The 18224-nt window shown below is 39.3% G+C and overlaps 1 protein-coding gene across 9 annotated transcripts in view; it reads left to right on the plus strand.

Annotated features, from left to right (window-relative positions):
* The window catches only part of rai14 (retinoic acid induced 14), a 285215-nt gene extending 267207 nt beyond the window's left edge, over positions 1-18008 (plus strand). For all 9 annotated transcript variants that reach the window (XM_060854012.1, XM_060854509.1, XM_060854434.1 and 6 more), the window contains 4 exons: positions 1111-2703; positions 3656-3805; positions 10479-10544; positions 13713-18008. In XM_060854012.1, coding sequence (XP_060709995.1) covers positions 1111-2703; positions 3656-3805; positions 10479-10544; positions 13713-13790 — 1887 coding nt within the window. In that variant the 3' untranslated portion in view covers positions 13791-18008. The remainder of the gene's footprint in view (positions 1-1110; positions 2704-3655; positions 3806-10478; positions 10545-13712) is intronic.
* Positions 18009-18224: the final 216 nt, after the last annotated feature.

Raw genomic sequence — 18224 nt, forward strand, 5'->3', positions numbered from 1 at the left:
AGGGCTTATGCCCGAAACGTCGATTCTCCTGCTCCTTGGATGCTGCCTGACCTGCTGCACTTTTCCAGCAACATATTTTTAAGCTCTGATCTCCAGCATCTGCAGTCCTCACTTTCTTCTAATTAAACAAATGCTGGCCTTTCCAATAATGCCCACATCTCATGAAAGAACTTTTTTAAAAATAATCATGTTTAGCGACTTTGTAGTTTGCTAGCAACATAGGAGCATAGACATTATGAACTGGAGTAAGTCAGTTTGTACTTCCTGGCAAATGGGTAGCACAGTGACTCAGTGGTTATCACTGCTGCCTCACAGCACCAGGGACTAGAGTTCAATTTCAGCCTTGGTCTGTGTAGAGTTTCCATGTTCTCTCTGGGTCTGTATGGGTCTCTTTCATGCATTCCAGTTTTCTCCCACAGTCCAAAGATGTGCAGGTTAGGTGGATTAGCCATGCTTTGCCCATAGTATCCAGGGATGTGCAGGCTAGGAGAATTCGCCAGGAGAAATGCAGGGTTACAGGGATTGGGTAGGGGGATGGTTCTGGGTGGGATGGTCTTCAGAGAGTTGGTGTGGACTTAATGGGCCGAATGACCTGGAAGGGGAGGGGGTGTGTGGGTGGGGTTCTGAGATTCAAGTGTGCTTCATGATTCAATAAGGTTGTGACAAATTGATTGTGGTCTTAACTCCACCTTCATATCTGGCCCCATTATCCTGGATGCCTTGGTCTAGTGAAGATTTATCCAATTCAGATAAGTTGCTACCCAGCCACGACTGTTTTCTGGGCAAGAGAATTTCACCAAGTAATGACCCTTTAGAGTTTAAAAAACAATCCCTAATTTCGGTCTTAAAGTGTTGTAGCTGCCAAATAATCCCCATGACTTGGTGGCAAATTTAATGATGACATCAGGGAACTTAAAAATTTGTGGACAGTATTCTTTATGGTCAGATTGCTTGCTATAAATTGCAGTGTCCTTCATGTGTAATTAAGACAAATTGTACCTGATGCTCTAGCTTGGCAAAACAAAATTTGTCAAATATATTTTTATGAAAATGTTCACTCTTTTAAACTGATACATTACTGTTGAATTTTGAATTTGATTTCATTTACAGGGAAAGCATTCACAGGACATTGTAACGAGCACATTACCACGGGATGAGCAATCAAGACAAAATCTAGAAACATCGTTTGATTTAAACTTTAATTCAGAAGATTCCCAAAGTACCCTTAAAACAGATTATATCCAGCTAAAGGAACTGTATAAAAATGCAGAAGCTGAAATTACAAACCTCCGAGCTGAGATGTTTTCAAATCTGTCAAATAGTTCACTCCAAACAGAAACTTTTGAAGAGAGGAACAGTAATACAGGGGAAAAGGATGTATCTGACCAAGAAACTCAACATGCATTAGCAATGGGTTTGTTAACTGAACTGTCTGAGGAAAATAATCAGACGTCAGGAGAAATTAATGAGAATGGTTATTGTCTTGAAGAGAAGCTTCGAGAAACACAAAGCAAATATGATGAGGCACTCAAAGAACTTTCCAGTCTGCGAGCACAGGTACAACAGGATTTATGCTGCAAGGAAGAACATATACCTTTACCAAATTTGGAAGAGTTGACTCAGACCTACGAGGATGAGATCGAAGAACTAAAGCAAAGACTTAAAAGAGCTTTGGAAGATGAAGACAAGGCCAATAGCAACCTCAGAGAAATGGAAGAATTGCTGGAAATAAAAGATAAAATCTTGGCCAAATGTATGTCTGTGGATGAGTGTGAGGAATTAAAAAACTCTCAAAGCTTACTTCTGGAGAATATCAATCAAGAGAAGACTCTCTTAATTGAGAAGTATGAGGAAGCACAAGAAGAAATTAAAAAGCTGGAAGAAAAGCTGAACGATCAGACCTTGTCTGAAAGAGACAACTATTTGCAAGAGATGGTGACAGCCTTGAACAGAACAGTGGATGAGCTGAATACTCAAGTAACTGAAATCACACAGCAATACAATGAAGCAAAATGTGAGTTAAAACAACTGAAGAATAAAGAGACTGAAGTGGCATCTAAGCATATTAATTCAAACTATATCCACAAAGAACAACATGAACAACTCGTACAAGTTTTGAATGATTCTGTAGATGAATTAAAGGAAAAGCTATCGGAGATGGAGATAAAACTTGAGGAGGCTGAGCAGGACAATACAATGTTGCAGAGAGAGCTTGAGCTTCAAAACCAGACTTCTGTACCTCTCTCTGAACATAACCAAATTAAAATGACTCTTGAAAATACAATAAAGACTCTTAATGGAAAAATGTGCCAGATGGAGCAAGAGCTTGAGCAGAAAGAAATAGAGCTGAATATCTTACAAGGAAATTTGGCAACAAAAACAGCTGCTGTTCAAGAGGCGATGGTTCCAAAATCAGAGCATGAGAAGTTGAAAGTCTCACTCGAGGCTGAGTCCAATCGATTAAATGCTAAAATAAATGATCTACTGAAAGAACAAGAAAAGGCATCAGCTGAAGTTGCCCAAGCTCGGAAAGACCACCTGCTAGCAAAGAGTGAGCACGATGCAGCTCAAGCTCAGCTTGGAGCTAAGGAACAAGAAATCAAAAGGCTTCGTGTTAGAAGCCATGACATGCAGCAAACAGTTGAAGAATTGCAAAAGCAGATTAAAGAGTCCTTGAAGCTGGAAGAAGATAAAGACAAGAAGGTAAGATTTGAAGTCCAGTTTTGTTGTTCACTTTTATTTTGGACTCTGTGGAATTTTTAGTTGGAATACTTGATAGATATCTGTCACGAAAGAATCACTTTCTGATAAGCCTCAATTTTGTTATGGGGTGCATTCCCCATGTCCTCATCACCAAATTCCAATGACTGCCTTATCCATCAACCTCACAATAAAGACCTCCATAATATATATATATAATTGACAATAATTAAACAAAACGATTGTGACCTCTTCAATGAAATTATTTTAAACAATCTTAGGAAGCCATTCATTGGAATATATTTGATGTAATGTTTCAATTCTGCTGTTATTAAATTTTATTGAAATTTAGAAACCTTTCTCCAAATGTAAGAAGGCTTCATTTTCCTGTAATTTGGTTCTCAGCAAAATATTTTGAGTCCATTTATTATATAAGACTTTTCTTCTCAACAGCAATATACGAAGCTGGTAAGAACAATATTGGAATCTAATCCTGCCACTCTCGCGATGCCAATTCAGCTGCTCCTTGGAACACCCATGCAGCAGCAGTTCATTCCAAATTAGGGTTTTATTTGTGTTGCAGGAGTCTGATTCAGAAACACTTGATAGTTTAGGCAGCATCTGTGGAGAAGGTCAAATATTCTAAGCATTGTTGAGTGACTGAGAGTTTCAAGCCAGATTCTGTTTTTATTTCCAGTGTGACCTTTGAGGTGTAATATTACACAAAACGTTTCTCAATCCGACTGAATTCAAATTGAATTGTGGACCAAGCTCAAGTGCTAGCATTTCTATTACTTTTCCCAACAGTTATTGCTTCTCTTTTCAAATGTATTTTCTAGAGAAGCCCTGTTTTAAAAACAATGCGAATGGGAACATCAAACCAAATTCTGGTCCTTGCAAAACAAATCTACTGTCTCACACCAATTGAGCATATTGTATTTTGGTGTTTACACAGAACAGCGAATTGTCCAAGGAAGTGAGCAAACTGAAAGAGGCACTCAACAGCCTTTCTCAAATTTCTTTTACTGCAAGCACTCTCAAAAGGCAAAACCAACAGCTTGAGACACTTCAGCAGCAAGTGAAGAATTTACAACACCAGTTATCTGTAAGTATCTGTGAAGCTGTGCTGACTCTGCTTGATCATATTATGTATTTCATTACACTCTGCTATTACATCCTTTAGTCTAGATTAGAGTGGTGCTGGAAAGGCAGCATCCGAGAAGCAGGAAAATCGATGTTTCGGGCAAATGCCCTTCATCAGGAATAGATGTTTTCTGGTTTCCTGTATCTGCAGTCCTTGTTTTTACCAAATACATCCTTCATAATTCCAATATATTCCCAATAACAGATGCAAAACTAACTGGTCTATAGTTACCAGTTTTTTTTTAACACAAAGAATAAAGAGAACAAAGAACAGTACAGCATACGAACAGGCCCTTCAGCCCATCAAAATTGGAAAGGGAACAGAAAAGATTACAAGGATCTTACGGAGACCGGAGGAGAATTTTAAGGGGAGGTTGGATAGTGTGGGAATTTTTTCACTGGAGTGTAGAAGAGGTGACCTTATGGAGGTTTACAAAATCATGAGGGGCATAAATGAGGTGAATAGCAAAGGTCTTTTCCCTGAGGTGGGAGAGTTCAAAACTGGCGAGCATGATTTTTAAGGTGAGAGGCGAAATAAGTAAAAGGGAGCTGAGGGGCATCTTTTCACACAGGATTGTTTGTATGTGGAATGAACTGGTAGATGCAGCTGCAGTTAGAACATTTAAAAGACATTTAGACATGTACTTGAATAGGAAAGGTTTAGAGGGATAAGGGTTAAACGGAGGCAAGTGGGACTAGTTTAGTTTGGGAAACTTGGTCTTGTATGACTCTATGCTGGAAAATGTGTTGCTGGAAAAGCGCAGCAGGTCAGGCAGCATCCAAGGAGCAGGAGATTCGACATTTCGGGCATAAGCCTTGTATGACTCTATGAATGATGCCTTTTTGAACTAAAAAATACTTTTGCCTCTATGTGGTCTGTATCCTTCTATTCCCTGCCTATTCATGGATCTATCAAGATTCCTCTTAAATGTTGCTATTATATCTGCTTCCCAAGTCAACAGCCTCTGGTCAAAACAAAACTTACCTCTCACATCTCTTAAACTTTTCACCCTTTTACCTTAAACCTTAGTACTTGTCATATCTATCCTGGGAAAAAGATTCTGACTATCTATTCTATCTGTGCTTCTCATAATTTTGTAAGCTTCTATCAGGTCACCCCTCATCCCTTGATGTTTAGTGAGAACACACCATGTTTGTCCAATCTCTCTTTTTATCTAATACCCTTCAAACTAGGCAACATCCTGGTAAATGATTTCTATACCCTTGTCAAAGCCTCCACATCCTTCTGGCAGTGTGGTGACCAGAACTGTACAAAACATTCCAAATGTGGCTGAACTAAAAGTTTATACAGTTGCAACACGACTTGCGAATTTTTATACTCTGTCCCGAATGATGAAGGCAAGCATGCCATATGCCACTTTGACCACCTTATCCACTTCAGCTGCGACTTCAGGGAACTATAGACCTGCGTGCCTAGATCCCTCTATATTGATGTTACTAAAAGCCATTTCTGTTTACTTGCCTCCTGCACTAGATGTCCTAAAATGCATTACATCGCACTTGTCTGGATTAAACATCATCTGCCATTTCTGCACCCAAATCTCCAGCCTATCTATATCCTGCTGTATCCTCGAGCAATGCTCCTCAGCATCCCCCAATCTTTGCATCATCTGCAAATTTGCCAATTTCTTCCCCAAATCTTATATTTTTATAGATATTGCAAACAACAGGAGTCCCAGCACTGATCCCTGCAGAACACCAGGGATGGCACAGTGGGTGGCATGGTGGCACAGTGGTTAGCACTGCTGCCTCACAGCGCCAAAGACACGGGTTCGATTCCCGACTCTGGCGACTGACTGTGTGGAGTTTGCACATTCTCCCCGTGTCTGCGTGGGTTTTCTCCGGGTGCTCCGGTTTCCTCCCAAAGTCCAAGATGTGCAGATTAGGTGAATTAACCATGTTAAATTGCCCGTAGTGTTAGGTAGATGTAGGGGAATGGATGGGTTGCGCTTCGACGGGTCAGTGTGGACTTGTTGAGCCGAAGGGCCTGTTTCCACACTGTAAGTAATCTAATCTAAAACCACTACTCACTGATCTCCAATCTGAAAAACACCCTTCCATTGCTCCCCCGTCTTCTATGGCAAAGCCAGTTCTGTATCCATCTTACCAACTCATCGGATCCCCTGTGACTTCACCTTTTGAATCAGTCTGCCATGAGGGATCTTGTCAAAGGCCTTGCTAAAGTCCATACACAACACCTACCATTCTGCACACATCAATCATCTCTGTCACTTGCTCGAAAAACTCAGTCAAGTTTGTGGCCTACCCTGTACAAATCTGTCTATTATTAAAAAGTCTGTATGTTTCCAAATTTGAAGAAATCCTATCCCTAAGAATCTTCTCCAATAATTTACCTAACACTGATGTAAGGCTCGCTGGCCTATAATTTCCTGGATTATCACTGTTGCCTTTCTTCAGTCCTGTGGGACCCCTTGTTTGATAAGAGAGAGTACAAAAATTTCATACAAGTCCCCAGCAATTTCCTCACCTGCCTCCCTCAGTATTCTGGGACAGATCTGAACAGGTCCTGGGGGGCTTGTCTAAATGCTTTTCACAACACCGAACACCATAACCTTTCTATATTGAGTTGCCCTAGAAGATCAACATACCCCTTCCAAGACTCAGCATTCACAATGTCATTCTTTTTGAAGGATTTGTTAAGGACCTCACTAAAATCAGTGGAGTAGTGGATAGGTTGGAAGAATGTTACAGGTTGCAGGGGGACTTGGATAACCTGCAGAATTGGGCTCAGAGGCGACAAATGGAGTTCAATGCAGCTAAATGTGAGGTGATGCACTTTGGGAAGAATAACAGGAAGGCAGAGTACTGGGTCAATGGAAAGATTTTTGGTAGTGTGGATGTGCAGAGGGATCTTGAAGTCCATGTACACAGATCCCTGAAAGTTGCCACCCAGGTTGATAGTGCTGTTGAGAAGGCATACGGTGTGTTAGGTTTCACTAATAGAGCGATTGACTTCTGGAGCTGCAATATCATGCTGCAACTATACAAAACACTAGTGTGGCCACACTTGGAATATTGTGTAAAGTTCTGGTCGCCATATTTCAGGAAGGATGCGGAAGCATTGGAAAAAGGTTCAGTGGAGATTTACCAGGATGTTGCCTGGTCTAGAGGGAAGGTCTTATGAGGAAAGGCTGAGAGACTTGGGTCTGTTCTTATTGCAAAGAAGAAGGATAAGAGGGGATTTCAATTCTTTGAAGAGGTGACAAGTAGGTTAGACCAGGGAAACCCAGTGGATGTGCTCTATCTAGACTTCCAAAAGGCCTTTGATAAGGTGCCTCACGGGAGGCTGTTGAGCAAGGTGAGGGGCCCATGGTGTTCGAGGTGAGCTACTGGTATGGATTGAGGATTGGCTGTCTGACAGATGGCAGAGAGTTGAGATAAAAGATTATTTTTCGGAGACAGCCGGTGACAAGCGGTGTCCCGCAGGGTTCAGTGTTGGGGCCACAGCTGTTCGCATTATATATTAATGATCTGGATGAAAGGACTGGGGGCATTCTAGCGAAGTTTGCAGGTGATACGAAGTTAGGTGGACAGGCAGATAGTACTGAGGAAGTGGGGAGGCTACAGAAGGATCTAAACAGTTTGGCAGAGTGGTCCATTAAATGGCTGATGGAATTCAACGTGAGCAAATGTGAGGTCTTGCACTTTGGCAAAAAGAATAAAAGCATAGACTACTTTCTAAACGATGAGAAAATTTGTAAAGCCAAAGTACAAAGGGATCTGGGAGTGCTAGTCGAGGATTCTCTAAAGGTAAACATGCAGGTTGAGTCTGTGATTAAGAAAGCGAATGTAATGTTGTCACTTATCTCAAGAGGGTTGGAATATAAAAGCACCGTTGTGCTGCTGAGACTTTATAAAGCTCTGGTTAGGCCCCATTTGGAGTACTGTGTCCAGTTTCGGTCCCCACACCTCAGGAAGGACATACTGGCACTGGAACATGTCCAACGGAGATTCACACGGATGATCCCTGGAATGGTTGGTCTAACATATGAGTTACGGCTGAGGATCCTGGGATTGTATTCATTGGAGTTTAGAAGATTAAGGGGAGACTTAATAGAAACTTACAAAATAATACATGGCTTGGAAAGGGTGGACGCTAGGAAATATTTTCCATTAGACGAAGAGACTAGGACCCGTGGACACAGCCTTAAAATTAGATGGAGTCAATTCAGAACAGAAATGCGGAGACATTTCTTCAGCCAGAGAGTGATGGGCCTGTGGAATTCATTGCCGCAGAGTGCAGTGGAGGCTGGGACGCTAAATGTCTTCAAGGCAGAGATTGATAGATTCTTGATGTCATGAGGAATTAAGGACTACGGGGAGAATGTAGGTAAGTGGAGTTGAAATGCCCATCAGCCATGATTGAATGGCGGAGTGGACTTGATGGGCCGAATGGCCTTACTTCCACTCCTATGTTTTATGGTCTTATGGTCTTATAAAAGATGATCAGAGGATTAGATAGGGTAGACAGTGAAAGTCTTTTTCCTAGGATGATTTTGTCAGCTTGTATTGGGGGCATAACTACAAATTGAGGGGTGATAGATTTAAGACAGATGTCAGAGGTGGGCTCTTTACTCAGAGAGTGATAAGGGTGTGGAATACCCTACCTGCCAATGTAGTTAACTCAGCCACATTAGGGAGATTTAAACAATTCTTGGATTAGCACATGGATGATTTTGGGATAGTGTAGGGGGACGAGCTGAAAATAGTTCACAGGTCAGCGCAACACCGAGGGCCGATGGGCCTGTTCTGCACTGTATTGTTCTATGTTCTCACCCACCTCCTTCAGCTCCATCCATAACTTCCCTCCTTTGTCCTTGAGCGGGCGTACCTTTTCTCCAGTTACGCTCTTGCTCTTTTTATACATATAAAATGCCTTGGGATTTTTCTTCATCCTGTTTGCCTTAATTCTACAAGAAAATTTTACCAAGACACCTTATAGACCACTGTGAGGGCGGCCTGTACATGCTTATACCAAAATGGCTCAAGTGTGCTCTCTCAAAATGTCCGATGAAAACTAAGTGAAACTAACTAGCCTGCTCACACAGTGGAACATAATGGTATCTTTGAACAGAACTACTCCAAGGTCAGGAAGAAGGCTTTGTGAAAAACCATCAGAGTGTTTTGCTAAGAGGATGCCTGAAAGACAGATAAGTGTCTGTTTCCAGTCCCATTAGTGTAAGGATGATTGTCCCAGTAAATGGATAACACCAGGTTTGAGTCCCAACCCATGAACTAGCCAGATCGACCCCCTGAATCAACTGCAAAGACAACAGCTAAAGTTATTTTGTAGTAAATTCTTGTTTCTTTGAGATTACTTGCAACACAAAGAAAGCAACATTCTAGTTAAAGGTTCTTCAGTTGATCACAAAAATAGTTTTCAATATACTGAATGGATACGTATAACCAATGTATCATGGAAACATTATAGGAATAAAACTGTTAAACATAAATGTGAAAGTTAATTAGCCTCTGGAAATGCTTTCTCTTATCCCTAAAAAATGCCCAGTACAAAATAGATTGTTCACAGCCCATTAATTACAAAGTGCTAGTAGTAGAAGTAGCTGTGTAATTTTACACTTTCACAGAAATCAACATTGCAAATCTTTTAGCAAGTAATTAAAATGAGCTGTCTTTTGGATATTTACAGATATTATTTAGTCAGTTGGAAATAAAATGAATAACAGAATTTAAGCTGTCTTTAGAGATAAGAAAGCATAAGGCAGATTCAAAAGAGTATAGCCAGTAACTTTGGAATGTGTATGAATAGGATGCATAGGAAGATCCCAAGGCCTCGAGATTATAGTTCTGATAAACACCATAAGATCATGGGAACCCAGGGCTGTCCATAGGAATGCCCATCATTGGCTCTGATTGCTTATATGAAGTAAGAGGGAAGGACATCATGACCATATTGTATGTGATTATTATAACACAAGACAAATAAGAATGCTGTATTTTACTTTAAAAATCAGAGTGTACCATTGATCGTTCTCCAATTAGAGTCAAAGATTAAGCAAATAATCGCGTTCGAAAGTCAAGGCCAGATTCAGGGAGGATCCCTTGGCCCTCTCCCTGCATTCACCGGTTTCTACTTTAATAAAAGCCTGCCACTTGCCTGAATCTTGCCTGCCTCCTGAATCTTTGTCCCTATTCAGGGGATACGGTCCTACATCCACCATTTGAACAAGCCTTAATAGTAAATCAGATAAAACAATATAATAGGTGATCCAGTGCGTGGTTGAATTGGTAGATTTTGAAGAATGACTTATAGGAGAAGCACCCTATAAGATGATAGGAGATGATCAGATGTTGGGTGGGAATTCCAGACTTTAGGTCCAGGCTGTTGAAAGCACAGCAATTGAGTGTTTGAAATTGGTGGAGTGCTGAGGTCTCATAAGATTGTAGTGCTGAAGGAGGTTAGACGACTGGATTTTTTTTAAAATGAGAAATTAAAAATAGTCAAAATTAGTAGATAAATCATCTTTTAAGTGAAAGTCCTAAATGAAGTTATTTTCAGACACCAATCAATTATTGTTTTCCAAATAAATAATACAACTAATCTAATCGAATATTATTTTTAAAAATTACAGGATGCAAATCAACGACATCATGAGGTAGTATCTGTGTATAGAATGCATCTTCTGTATGCAGTTCAGGTAGGTTTCTGTAATTATTGATTGTATACTGCACAACACAGTTTAGGTAATTTCTGATTTGAGAGCTTTCTTTATTTCTTAAAAATTCCTACACTTCATTTGTGAACTTAAAATGAAAAGATGCCTTGGTTTCTGTTTTAGATACTTCTTTTTGCAAAATATTCAGTGTTCGAAAATAGTTAATGAAAAGAACACATGGACCTTTTGTTTACTCTGGTGATAATTTTAAAATAATTATGATCTCTCCCTTTCAAACCAAAATATACATTCCACTGCACATTTTGAAATTCATTCACAAGTTTAGTCTTCTGAGAATCTCACTGGATTTTCTCTGCTCTTGAGAAATAGTGCCAAAAGATGTGCACCTTCGTGACTGAATTATAAAATTTTAATGTGTTTTATCTACTTCATCTCCCTTGAGTACTCAAGATGATGCCACATTCTAACCGGTGGATAAATGCTGCTATGCACAAAACTGTCATAAGCTTATTCATTTTTGTACTTGTAAAATTCTATTTATAAAACCTAAAACATTGCTGCCATTTTTATACCAATGATGATCTGTACTCATACTTGAAAGGAATTCACCATTTATATCCTGGATTTAAAACAAAAAAGGAGTAATTTTTGGGATATTGGGGTTACTGACTAGGCCAGCATTATTATGTATCTATCATTCCACTAGAGAAGGTAATGGTGAGTTTCCTTCTTAAGCCACTGCAGTTCTTGGAGTGTAGGGACAGCCACGATGCTATTAGGAAGAAAGTTCCTGGACATGACCATTTATATTGAATGGTAAAATATTTCCAAGTTAAGATGGTGTTCGGCTTGGAGTAGACTTTGCAGGTGGGTGTGTTCTCATGCATCTGCTACCCTAGTCCTTCTGGCTGTTAGCGGTCAAAGGTTTGGGCAATGCTGTGTAAGTTTTGTGAGATGTCTTAATTGACAAACATTTCAGCATTGTTCCAGAAGTTATTGTACCAATTCAGTCTTAGTTCTCCAATACAATACCTGATATTTCTTTCCATCACATTCTACCTGTGAGTTGTCTGTCCAACAAAGTAACTTATCCATGTCCTCCTCATTGCTTTTTTAATCAATCCTTGCTGTTTGCCCAATGTTTAACTTGCGTGAAATCAGCAAATGCTGATGTTATATTCCCTACATTTGAAAAGAAGACTCAACACTGATCTCTGATGTATAGCACTTCTAATCTGTTTAATCATGCCCGAGGATCCTGGACTTTCCTGCTAGTACAAACATCTTCTCCACAGCCACTCTATCCAGGCCTCTCAGTATCCTCTAAGTTTTGATCGGATTCTCCCCATATCCTTCTAAACTCCAAGTACAGACCCAGAATCCCCAACTGCTCCATATATATGACAAGCCCTTATCATATTCCTGGGATCATCCTTGTAAAGGGGATATTATCGCTCAGCTGTTAATTCAGAGATCTAGGTATGTTCTCGTGAGCCAGGTTTGAATATCGCTTTGGCAAATGGTGGGATTTGAATTCAATGAAATTTGAAATGGAGAGTTTAGCGATGACCATGAATCCATTATAATTTGTCAGCAAAACCCATTTGATTCACCAGTGCCCTCTGGGGAAGGAAAAGGCCATCCTTATCAAGTCAGGCCTTAGCAAGTCAACCACAGCAGTCTGGTCGACTGCTGTCTGGGCAACTAGGACTGGGCAATAAATGCTAGCCTCTCCAGGGATGCTATCACCCTATGAATGAATACATAAAACAAACCTCCCCTGGACCACCTCCATAGCCAGCACATTTTATCTTAGATACAGAGCTGAAAATGTGTTGCTGGAAAAGTGCAGCAGGTCAGGCAGCATCCAAAGAGCAGGAGAATCGACGTTTCGGGCATGAGCCCTTCTTCAGGAAAGGGCTGACCTGCTGTGCTTTTCCAGCACACATTTTCAGCTCTGATCTCCAGCATCTGCTGTCCTGTTAGATACAGAGCCAAAAGCTGTGCACAATATTCCAAATGTGGTCTGATCAGATCCTTATACAGACTCAGCAGTACGTTTCTGCTCTTGTTTTCAAGCCCTCCTGAAGTGAATGCTGACAGTGCATTTGCTTTCCTAACTGCCAACTGAACCTGCAATGTTAACCTTAAGAGAATTCTGAACTAGGATTCCCAAGACCTTTCGTACTTCAGATTTATAAAGCCTTTCCCTGTTAAGAAAATAATCAATGCCTCTATTTTGCTGACAAAAGTGCATATCCTCACACTTTCCCATATTGTATTCCACCTGCCACTTCTCTGTCCACTTTCCTAGTCTGTACAAATTCTTCTGCAGCCTCCCCACTTCCTCAGTTCGACCTGTCCCTCCACCTATCTTTGTATTATCTGCAAACTTGGCAACAATGCCCTCAGATAATTTGTTCAGACTCTTCAAATATAACGTGAAAAGTTGTGGTCCCAGAACTGAACCTGCAAAACTCCACTAGTCACAAGCTGCCATCCTGAAAAGGGCACTTTACTCTCTGCCTTCTGCCAGTCAGCCAATCCTCTATCCATGGAGAAAGTGAGGACTGCAGATGCTGGAGATTAGAGCTGAAAATGTGTTGCTGGAAAAGCGCAGCAGGTCAGGCAGCATCCAAGGAGCAGGAGAATCGATGTTTCGGGCATGAGCCCTTCAGGAATTCCTGAAGAAGGGCTCATGCCTGAAACGTCGATTCTCCTGCTCCTTGGATGCTGCCTGACCTGCTGCGCTTTTCCAGCAACACATTTTCAGCTCCAATCCTCTATCCATGCCAGGGACTTGCCCCAAACATCATGGGCTCTTATTTAGCAGCCTCCTATGAGCACCTTGTCAAATATCTTTTGGAAATCCAAATATGACATGTCCCCTGGCACAGCAGCAGTTTCCTTCATTTTGAAAATTAAGAGATTTGGTCGAGATGTTCAAAATTACATCTACATTTAAAAGAGCAGATGAAAAGTAACCACTTGCCCTGGTCAGATGAAGCTTGCCTATTGTGCACACTGAACCAGAAGTTATCCTGAAATTGATATTCTTGCAGTATTGCAGTCCTCTTCTTATATCTGAATCTTTGAACTTCCTTTGCAGGAACTCCATTGTTCTTATATTTAGGATCAAAAGTTGTATAATTTAGTTCTTGAATTTACATTTTGTAAATATATTTCCAGGGTCAAATGGATGAAGATGTTCAGAAGGCTCTGAAACAGATTTTGACAATGTGCAAATCTCAGCCACAGATGAAGTAATTTATATGTGTATATATAAAACATTACCTGGCCAACGTTTGTCTAATGTTCAAATGCCCCTGCTGTTAAGATGAATGAGTATGGGATAATTGACTATTAAAGCTGCAGAAAAATGTTTATAGGAGCTTTCGTTGTTCTACCTACTAACTGTATGTACATTATATTAAAATGTGTAATCAGTTTGTATGTACCAAAATTCCAATAGCAACGATTCATTGGAACAAGCTTGTTTGTAGAGTTATTAACATATTTGCTCAAAACTTAGTTTGTTGATCATGCCGTTGGAACAGCAAGCTCATGATACCTGTGGTTAGAGTTATGGCATGAATCACCAGAAACATAAATATCCAACATGAGACACTTAATACAATTGTACAATAAATGAATGACTGTTATGGGTACACAGAAAACACTGAATATGCTGGAGAAGCTAATGCCATTTTGTCATCCTAAACTTGACCTTCAGATGTCTAAACCTTTACAGTTTTGGTACTCCTGGGGGGGAATCAGTGTAAACTGTGAAAATCTGTGGAAATTGAGCTGAAAAATGGTGGGTTCGAATACTGAGAGGCTAAACAAGAGAAAAGTGCAAAGTACAAATGGAAAGTGAACATTTCTGCTGGATTAATAACATTTTGTACATGACCTTTTGATTATTGCTGAAAGTCCTTAATTTGGATTATTTCTGCTCCTGGCATATTTGTTTGTGGAAACTTGCCATTCCTTTCTGCATACTTGCCCTCTTTTGCACCACAATATGGTCCTAATCTCAATTATGAATGTAAGTGCTACATGTTCATTCAATAGTTTTACCATCACTGCCCTACCTCTATCATCTCATCACGATGTACAGAATTTCTTATATTCTATTACAGGTTTTGTTTTAAACCCTATGCGCAGGATCATTCCCTGCAGCATTTGACACCTAGCAGAGCATTAACTGGTTGGAAGTGGCCTTTACATGCCCCACTGACAGAACTCCCTCAGAGTGCTGTCAGCCAGAAGTCTCACCAGTGCCCCAGGAATGATGGCTAGAACCAGTCTCCCCATTCAGTGTGCTAGAGCCCCAGATGAGTGAACTCATGAAGAGGGGAAGGGCAGAACCAAAGGATGGGGGAGAGGATCTTGAGGATCTTGCTTTGAAGGCCAGGCACAGACAGAACACCTGCAGGATAAGGAAACTGGACTTTGAAAGGAGTCCAGAAATAGACATGGCAAAATCTGACCCCTCTTGTCCTGAGCAGGATAATCTGTTGTATATCTCCCACTTTGTCAAAGCCCTCCCATTAGCCTCAAAATTGTAACTGGAGTGGGCAACTCTAATTTAAGATGCAAACTGGGTCAAGTGGTGTGTGCCCCATCTTAGGTCTCATCTGCATCCCATAAAATGTTAATCAGGCCAAGTTTTAACAGGGAGAAAACATACCTGGGAATTTTTTATAGACCTCTCTACCAACTAATTCCGTTAGCAGGGGTCCACAAAATTCTGCATATATGAATTTGGTTGATGTAAATGCAAAATTTACCTGTGCTAGGTTGGCAATTAAGATATGTTGCACCATTAGAAACAATACACTTTACTGATGCTTCTCGTTCTCCATGAGCTAGGAGCATTAGTTTACTCATAAGGCTTAAGACAAAATAGCTGGTGTGTTGAACTTCTTTCAAATACTATTGTATGCAGTGTACAGCATAATTTCAATATACAAAGCTGCAGCTACCTAATGGTTCTCATGCCATTTGTGTCAAAAGTTATAAATTAAACAGCCAATGGTGAATTTTTTTTTTACTTATTGTCACAACCTTCTTTATATCAAAACTTCTGCAGCTAACAAGCTAGTTATAATAGTAAAAGTGTTGCACATTTGTTTTGCAAGTTCATAATGTTTATAGATCGGAATAAAAACCTTTGAATAACCTAAAGCAGACATATACACCTATACGTTGCCACATTCATATTTTTTAATCTATTATTTAAAGTTTCACAACTTGACATTTAGTGAAAAATTAAATTCACTGATTTAAAAACCAGCTTGAACTTTGCATTCGAAGATCAATGTAATGAACAATATTCAACAAAATAAATTTAAGTAGTGCACGGTTTACATCTTAAGTAGAAAGTCACTTGACCTTTTAAGACTGATATTATAATTCCTTCTCCAGATCAAATTACATATACATCTAACTAGAATTAAAAATATGTAAATATTTAAATATTGGAAAATCCATTCCCTTGTATACAGTTAAAATTAGTTGGGAAAACATAGAATAATAGTGTTTCAGTGTAAACGAGAGAAAGGAGCTATGTCTTGTTTATAGTGCCTTTTTTGGAGGTGTTGGGTGTGGGAGTGTAGTGTTCCCTGTTATGAATAAAATCTTGAATGCAAGCTATCTTGTAATATGTATCTATTTCGTAACGACAGTTTGCAGTTGAAGCTGTGCATCAACCGAAGCAGTATTATTTCTTGACGTTCAGGTAATGTTTATATTCTAAAAAAACAAATTAAAGTTCAGAATAATAAAGGATTCATAGAGATCACAGATTTATATTGTATGCTTCCCCAGTGGAATTTTTGTTAACATACATTATTTCAAGCTATTTACCAGTTATCAGTTATCAAAAGTATCTAAACTGTATTGAAGGATGATTTAAACATTTTTTTCAGATGCAGTGTAGGAATCTTTGTTCAACCAATTATTTGATAATGGATATTTTTAATGTAGGTCCCAATCATTTAATTAGTAAACTACTTTATTTTCTGTTTGGTTTAAATCAACACAAGACAGTCATTCTTCATCATTTCTTCTAATATCGTGCATAACACAAAATAAAAATCAAAACACAAAATTTAGTTTTTTTTGCTGTTGCTTTAGCCGATCAATGTTTTTTTGGAATGTAACTGAGTCCTGCAGTTTAGTATTGGTTTGTGTGCAGTTAGTTAACATGAACCATTGCAGCAGCAATATTCTTGTTCTGATGTTATGCAGGGATGTTTCTCTATAGAACGTGAAATTGCGTACAAACATGTGTAGCTAGGAGAAGCTATATCTGGAAAATTGGTAATTAGAGGTAAAATTATATTTTTTGCATTTACAATGTTGATGCAACTGGAGAATGCAGGTTCTCCATCATCTTCGACGTAGCTAGTTATTGCTAAAAAGATATTTAATATCAAAAGATGAATCCAGTCTGGATCTCTGCAGTCTCCATATGCTAAAGTTGCTTCAGCACCTCACTGCATAGCAAACTAACCAGGCATTTGTTTCTTTATTCCACCTCTTCTCTTCCATGGGCAGCTCAAACCAATTGTAGAATCCTAGCTGAGTTCTGCCATCTGAGGACTGATCAGTGTTGAAACTAAAGAGCCTTTATGAGCCGTATGGCAGATACACATTTTGTCATGCTTAGAGAACCAAGCCATTGGACATCCTAAAATGGTTCCATCTCTTGAAAATAAAGTATCCAATAGTAGTTAAATTGTAAATGCACACAATTTGTTTCTTGTATTAGAATATTTGGATAGAAACTTACACAAAATGCAAGGATTCTTTCTAAAAACATGGAAGGTCTAAATGATTTTGTAGTCACGCGTGTATTTGTTTTCACTCTTTGGTCATTCAAATGTTACTCAAGATTGTTTGGAGTTCTGTTTATCAGGCTTAGCTAGGAATAAACCACACTGGCTAATGTATGATCATTTGCATTCTCAGGGTTTCTTTGTCTGGAAGATATTTACCACAGGAATATCCACAAATAGTGACAGTTTAAAGGTAGTTAGGGATGTGCAAAACATGCTGGTCTTGACAACAGTGTCAAAATCCATAATGAGCAAAGAAAAAAGATGAGCTTCAACACAGTTCTTGTGTCAAATGGCTTACAAAATATTCCAATATTGCCTTATTACATGAAATGATTGATAGAAGTTAGAATGTGTAGGTAGCCATGACAATGTCTGTTTTCCAACCAGCCTCTTCATCCATAACTTCCCAAATGAGATTTGCTGAATTGTGGTAAGTTGCACTGAGAAAAGGCTAGACAATTGGGGTTGTTGTTGAACATAGGAGTCTTCTATTTCATAATATTTTACAAGCTCAATTATACTATTGGCAATACAAAGGCAATTACCCACACAATTGAAAACATATTTATTGCAGCTACCGACACTACAGTTTTAATAAAATTAATGTTGTTTGAATCCTTGTATTGCATTGATTTCAATGTATTTTCTGGATAATAAATGTTTTCATTAGTGAAGACTTCCTGTGCCCTTGAGTTATAATGTTTATGATACCAGAGCATGATTGAGATATTCTCAATATTTTATAATGTTGATGATGTAATGCTACTCTGTTTGTTTTTGTTGCTTATGTAATGCTAACTAAGTAGACAGTACATGAAAATGACACAAATTTCTTCCTGGTTAGAGGGAAATG

This window comes from Hemiscyllium ocellatum, chromosome 1, assembly GCF_020745735.1.
Source record: "Hemiscyllium ocellatum isolate sHemOce1 chromosome 1, sHemOce1.pat.X.cur, whole genome shotgun sequence".
Classification (NCBI taxonomy): domain Eukaryota; kingdom Metazoa; phylum Chordata; class Chondrichthyes; order Orectolobiformes; family Hemiscylliidae; genus Hemiscyllium; species Hemiscyllium ocellatum.